General features: G+C 34.0%; 1 protein-coding gene across 1 annotated transcript; it reads right to left on the bottom strand.

The window, feature by feature from the left end:
- Nucleotides 1-1,475: 1,475 nt before the first annotated feature.
- On the bottom strand, nucleotides 1,476-5,774 carry CPR16 (cuticular protein 16). Its single transcript, XM_018460831.1, has 4 exons — nucleotides 5,645-5,774; nucleotides 3,642-3,834; nucleotides 2,713-3,026; nucleotides 1,476-2,187 (listed from the first exon to the last, which is right to left on the bottom strand). The coding sequence occupies exons 1-4, from the start codon at nucleotides 5,651-5,653 to the stop codon at nucleotides 1,675-1,677; spliced, it is 1,029 nt and encodes a 342-aa protein (XP_018316333.1). The 5' UTR covers nucleotides 5,654-5,774; the 3' UTR covers nucleotides 1,476-1,674.
- Nucleotides 5,775-7,301: the final 1,527 nt, after the last annotated feature.

Here is a 7,301-nt window from a genome sequence, read left to right as displayed (position 1 = left end):
TATCGCGGACTAACTAATCCTAATTCACGTTCTTCTGCGGCGAGATCTTCTTATCAGCGCCCGTACCGATATCGGCCATTCGGTTGTAACCTCAGCGCTTACGTCATGGCCAGATTCGAGTCTTATACCGAGTCAGCAGAAGTAATCTACGTACTATTATCTATAGCATTATATCTTCGCCTCAATATTTTAACGCGTCTCTCAGACTCAAGCAGCATAATTGTGTGAGAATAAAGTTCATCTGCTGCTATTCAGACTGCGTTTATGTTGCTTTTGGTGACGACGTTTGGAACGTCGCATTTCAACGCGTCCGTTTCCATTTTCATGACGCGCTCAGTTGAACCGAAAGGCGTATAAGAGGTGTTGTTCCTCAAATTCAAGTACATTATTTAATCCTTTCGCGAGAATAGAAATACTGACACTTGATATTTCGATAATTCACCCCAGAACACAACTGAAACATATAACAATAATAATAATAATAATGATAATAATAATTATAATTATAATTATAATAATTATAATAATTATAATTATTATAATGATAATTTAACTTATTATGTGCAAAGATATCTTTACGAATGTAATTTTTACGTGTCTAAAATATTCATTAAGAAATATTTGAAATTCGAAGATACAACGAGATGTTAAAGAGAAAACGTAAAAATGCCTGCATAATTTATTGAAAACTTATTAAATTTATTGAAAATTGTGTATAGTAAAAATTTAATTTTCTTAATAAAATTTAATTTCCTTTTTAATTCTCTTAAGAAAATAATTTACATTTTTAATAAAGATATAAATATTTAAAAATATTGCACACACATTAAGTTATGAGTATAAATAAATCTATTGCATTTATTTATTTGGTTTATTCATTTTATACAGAAATGGTCGAGAGAGAATAAAGAAGAGACAGGAGAATGTAAAGACAACGATAGACTGCATTTTTCATCTGTATTTACGTAATGTAATCAATAAGTGCAATCTACTAACAATCTTGAAAACATCATTAACCCCTTTCGATCGTTACATACTAAAAATAATAAAAGAAGAATATTCACGGAACGAGAAATAATTTACTTAGTCGCGATTGAGATCGCGCAAAGTAAGCTTATCATTACAAAAAAATAAAGTTAGGAAGATACTCGAATACGAATCAAGTCAGTTCCTTCGCGTTTCTACGAGAACAATCATTGAACAAACTCGAGAAGCATTCGTGTAATGTTTCCTCAAATCCCCGACACCGATACTTATTACGCGAGACGATACATTTGAATGCAAATCTTCGTTTCTGCTAGCTTTTTTTGTACCGCGAGTATTTATCAACAAAATCAATCAAAAGCTATTATTTAACGACTCTTGACTGTTTTTATTAAATACACGAGATATATGAATTTGTTTTATTTTTTTCATCTTTTTCTCTCAAGTAAAGTGAGTTTTTTTATAATTAAATTTACAAAAATATATGCTGTTTCTTTTTAGAAAGCTTTAGAAAAATTTAGCAACACAATATTTTATTCTTCATTCTTCTACGAGATTGAGATCCTCGGCTAATTCGAAATTCAGGAAAGAAAATTGTATACGGTATTAATATTTGATACATGACATCGCGTTTCGAAGATGAACGCTTTTACGCCTCATGGGACATTTCCTATGGTGCCGACATGATTATCATTTCGCTTCGGGTAAATTAGTTGCCATGACTCTGAATCCATTATGATCGGCGATGTAATGCACCTGCTGAAGAATTCCATTGGGATCGATGTAACTATAAGCTCCCCTAGTGATACCGTCGAGCGACCTGGATTCGGTTTTGGCGCTCGAGTCCCCGGTGTAACTGTAATCGTATTGGCCCAGGGAGTCCTGGGTGTGATGCAGCGAGCTGTGAAGGAATCTGTAAGGCAGCACCGGAAGTACATAAGGTGCAGGCAAGGCTACCCGTTTCTGGATATTGGAGAGCGGCATCAGCTTCCCCAGATGCAAGGCGTTCTGATTAGATGTTCGTTCGTCGTCCTTAAGAAGCGTGTTCTCTCTTAATGACGTCGTGGTAGGTAATGACGAAGCAATGGTGGTTGTAGTGGGACCCGAAGACGTGGGAGATACCTTTGAGAGACTCGGATCCGGCTTGGGAACATTGATTTTCTCTGCCTCCGATCTTGACAACAAGAAGGGATTGTTGGTAGCCTAAAAAAGGAGAATCGAATAAAAGAAATATAAACATAGTATATGAAAGGAAATTACTAAATTTTATTTTAACACACATTGGATAAATATGAATTTATTTGGAACATGAAATATTATTCTGAAATGTCATTTTACGAAATTAGTTTAAATTACTTTATGCAATATATATATATATATATTTTGTTGATTACATTCTATTAATCACAATTTATATGTTTAGCGATTAGTAGAATTTTTGTGTTGTTATAAAATAATATAGAAAAACTGTATCTGTGTATATATTTTTTATTATTTATTTTACTTTGTTGTTATATTCTTTTATGTTTTTATTATTTTTTATTATTTATTTTATTTGTAATAAAAAATTTTATATTATTGAAATTCTCCTATTAAGCAAAAAATTTCACAACGATTGCGGTGCTATAAATTCGTATATATAAAAGTACGCGGATTTTTCCTTTTTACTGTTGCGTTCCTCTTATATTCGAGCAAACTTCGATTGAGATGTCGACGTAACTTACATACCTCTATTTCTCGCGTTTTCGAATTCAGCTCGGCTTTGCTGTTGCCGTCCGGCTGGATTTGGGCGAAGCTGAAGTACGACGGCAGGATTTTGTACGACAGAAGATTCTGATCTTGCCAATTGGCCTGATGCGACTTCTGCAATTCTTCAAGATGATTTCTCTTCGCCGCGGCCACTTCTGGTGTGTCCTGTATAGTTTGCAACTCATCCCTTGGCGGTTGCGGCAGATTGCTCGCGCTGACCCTAAATCCATTCTTATCGTCCGCCGTATACGAGACCGTTTGCAAAATTCCATTTGCGTCAATGTAGGAATATCCTGAGGACACAAATAGAAATGATACTCTTCGACGGTACTATTACATCTGGAGAACGCTTGTTCATGTAGGAATGTATTTACGATCTAAATTATTGCACATGTTATTATATGCTATTTGCCATAATTATTGTGGCTGTTGTTTTAGTAAAATAGCATTAATTAGATAAATCTTGTTTCAGTAATTACGTATATAGGTATATTCACACAATTTCGCGCGCGTTACATTATGCATCGTGCACATATCGTGAGTCATCACATTGCAATCGAGAGAAAAGCGATCCTAACGCGCAACCGCGCATTGTCATCTGAAGAAATTTGCAGGGACATGCGACGTATGGGCGTCTTTCTTACGTCATGTTGATGAGCGTTAGCGAAAGATTCACTCGCGAACGTAGGCCGATAATATACCTCTTGTAACACACTTCGCAAAAGAATGCATTCCATTTATGCACTTGCCGCACGCGCATTAGATCACGAATCGTGACGAGCATTGTCATTTATTGAGAATAAATTTCGTTTTACGTTTACGTGGAGCATCCCAGCTTTGTGATTAAGTCTCGATAAAGAGCTTTTTTATTAAAATGCCAAAATGTTTAAATTTAAAGAAAAACTCACCACCCTGCGTGACGCCGTTCAAGGTAGTTTCCGCTTTGGCGTGATGCGGCCCCGTGAAGGAATATTGATAAGATCCCGATCCGTCTTGTATGTGATACTGCCTTAACGGCGAAAGGGCCGGTAAGGGACTCAACCAAACATTGGCGAGCGGCGAAGCGATGGATCGTCCGATGACGAGGCTGCATAAAATTGTCTGCAGATAGAAGAACATGATAATTATTTCATTATCTATAACATCATTAAATTATTATCGGCGTATTAACGCTGCATGCAATCAAAAATATGATAAACTCGCAAAAAACTGTCATTGGTGAAGACTCAGTAAATGTTTATATCGATTAGCGACAATACACACATCGTGAAACACGATTATTAATGAAATCCTCCTATTGGTGATTATCTTAATATTTATTGTAAATAAAAATGTACCAATTTCCATTAATTTGAAGCATCGAGTAATTTAACTTACAATTATATTGCGACAGAAATTATCAAATTATATTGTGCGATATAGAAATTATCAAATATCTATTGTTCGAATTAAAACAGTAACATGCAACATCAGTTTGTTGCAGTCATTGTATTCTAAACAGCGATTTATCTTAAGAGTTCCATTCCGAAAATGAGATTCGTCTCATCACCGAGCAGCTACGCTTATTAACCAATTAATGAAATGATGGTGTATCAGTAGACAGCTATGCTGTAGACGTGAGAATATAACTGTCATTATACAGACAGGTATAATTTTCTACACAAGATATTCTACACAAGATATTGCTATTTAGAGAGGCACGCGCGATTACATTAGTCGTGGCAGTTACGAAAAGACTATCCCCTCACCTCCTCTCGATTAGCATATAACTCATCGATCGCGGAAATTCGGCTCGATATGCGGCTTCCCCGAACAATCGGAACTGCATTTGTTATGATGTTTTTCCACAAAACAAAGCTATATTCCTCGAATTGCGACATATTCAGGACTTCGACCGCCAGTGAGCAACCACAATTGTGTATCGCGGTTTCTGTTAAATCAATAGTTATTACCGAGAAATAGCGAGTTAGCCAATGCTCACATTGAAATGGTATTACGGAAGCAGTTATTGTCATACTTACATAATATGAATTCTATTTCAAAATATATTCGGTTAATTATAAAATCGATACACAAAATGTGTTAGGCGTCTGCCTTTCCTTGGAAGATTTTTGCAGTTTATACCAGGTACACAGTAAATTGAATTGTATAAAACTTTCATTTCGTCTCAGTTCTTTATAAAACGCGATGTAAAAAGTTTATTCTTCTATCACGAAGGTGGACGGCAGAATTAAATTAGAGACGCTCACGGGAGCAAGATACTTCAAATTATCTTGAAATTAATTACAAGTTGGTAAAGGAGACATAAGTAAAAATATCCTGGGTACAAGGATGTTAAATATGAATTATACTTAATCGGCATTGATCACGTTTAATTATTCGGCGAACACAAAAAATTCAGCGTGTAATTTAACTTTTCTGTTAATGAGTAGAATTTTGAACGATAAAAAATTTTTTATTTTTGTGTGAATTTCGTGAAACCTCAAAAATCCTATCTTTAAACAATAAAGAACAGTTTCGCACAAATTTTTTCACTTTTATATTTTTAACGAGAATCTTGTAAAATATTGAAAAAAGACTCTGGTTACTAAATATTAAATGAAATAATTTAAATTAAATATTCGGTTAATATAACAAAAAATAATTTTACTTTTCTAAATATTTAGTAATTATTACCAAACGTTGATTGATTACATTATTATGTTTGATAATACCTACTAAACATTAAAAAAATTAAATAAAATTGTTTTTTGTTATATTGGTCAAACATTTAATTGAAATTATTTCACTCAACATTTGATAGCTATCTTACCAAATTTTTTTTTAATGCACAGTGATGAAAAAGGTTAAAAAATTATATATTGATATGGAAGAGTTAAACTACTCAAAATTTAAAAAAGGATTCACTCACGAATATCATGATCGTCCTCGGTTGGATGAGGCCACCGGTGAACCGTCGCTCGATCGTGGCTAGCGGATCGGGGCCTCTCGATCACGGTTTTTCTTTTTCGCTCGCCTAGGATAATCCCGGTGAGAGTCAGCTAACGGGTGTGAGAATGTAAGCTCTCGGTCGCATCCTCTTATATAGGATCACGTAGACCTGCCGCCGCGCGCTTACGGTGGTTCCCCACCAAGTATCGCGCGCGACGAGGCCCTAGCGAGGCCCTACGGGGCACGGGATCGTACTCATGGAGTCCCAAGTGCCTGTTTGTTGCCCACGGTCGCAAATCACCCGGCGCTCGATTTCCACGCCGATAAATCAACATTTATTGGTCTCGAGTACGAGCCGTCGATCTTGCGCGCATTCCGGGCTCTGATCATGTCCAGACACTCCAGAGGATGCGCACTTTCCGACGCACCCCAAGTAATAAGGATGTGTGCACGCAAAAGGCGCGAACGTAATAATGACGACGCAACGAAAAGTAATTTATGCAAGTCGGATTTTAAATATCCTCGCAGCGGGTGTCAAATGGACTTTATTCGTCGCCTATCGACATCACTTGAATAGATATCACTCATTTACTACAACAACGACAATTTAAATAACAAAAATTGTCATTTAAATTGCTTAAAGAAAAAGAATGTAAAAAGAACATACTTTAAAGATCATACTTTTATTTCTCTGTAATCGGTTATCATCAAAATTGTATTTCAAAATTAATGTTATAAAATATTAATTATTCAAAATTCATTTAAATTTATTTTCTAAAAAACTTTGTTATATTATTGTTGTACACAATTTGAAAATTGATGTTAAATTTAATATATTTTACATGTCCCAAACGGTCCATTCAAATTTTCGTGTTAAATTAATATTCAAGAATAAATATATGTATATTAGAAAATAATACAAATATTACAACATTTAAAAAATTAACACAAAAAACGTAACACAATTTGTAAGCAATCACATTTTTTTCATTAAAATTAACATTTATAATGTATTAAATTAACACACTTTATTCACTTAGAATTATTCTCTTGGAATTTTTATTTTAAAAAACATTTTATGTTATTCACTTACTCATAAATTGTGTTATTTTGACAGTAAGAAATGTTGAATCAATTTAACACAAAATATTTAAATAACTCAATCATATTACGTTAAATTGGCACTCAGATATATTAACAATTCGACACAAAATTTTAACAAGAATTTAAATGAGTCATTTCTAACACAAATACAAAATGTTTTTTACCATGAAATGAGCAATATATAAATTATTTTATGATCGATGAGATTAATATCTGCTTATTATCCAAAAATCTCTTCAGAGCTAATTTGTAACAAAAGGAAATTAATGAGATTTTTCTGCATAAGTGAATTATCTATACTAATAAATATAATGTTGCCATCCTGAAAATATTTAGCAGATTTTCCTAAATTGGTTTCTCGAATGTTATTTAGAATTAACTTTTCGCTGAAATGACTGCTTCCTGCTGATAATGCGTTAAATCCGCTTAATAGTTTGTTATCATTGTTAATAATATCTCGTTACTTGTAATCGAAGGCGCATAATTAATGCGGTCTATCTTTTACACGCGTAATCTTCATTACCTTTAAATTG

The sequence above is a fragment of the Mycetomoellerius zeteki genome, unplaced genomic scaffold, assembly GCF_001594055.1.
Source record: "Mycetomoellerius zeteki isolate Tzet28-1 unplaced genomic scaffold, Tzet1.0 scaffold98, whole genome shotgun sequence".
Taxonomy (NCBI): domain Eukaryota; kingdom Metazoa; phylum Arthropoda; class Insecta; order Hymenoptera; family Formicidae; genus Mycetomoellerius; species Mycetomoellerius zeteki.
The sequence above is the reverse complement of the archived record's forward strand: the minus strand, read 5'-3'. Positions and strand labels throughout refer to the sequence as shown.

What these genes read in the sequence shown, in the direction of transcription:
- CPR16 (XM_018460831.1), bottom strand. An exon ending in GAACGGCGTCACGCAGGGTG is followed by an intron (nt 3,027 to 3,641) that starts GTGAGTTTTTCT and finishes TTGTGTCCTCAG; the next exon opens with GATATTCCTACATTGACGCA. An exon ending in CGAAAACGCGAGAAATAGAG is followed by an intron (nt 2,188 to 2,712) that starts GTATGTAAGTTA and finishes CTCCTTTTTTAG; the next exon opens with GCTACCAACAATCCCTTCTT.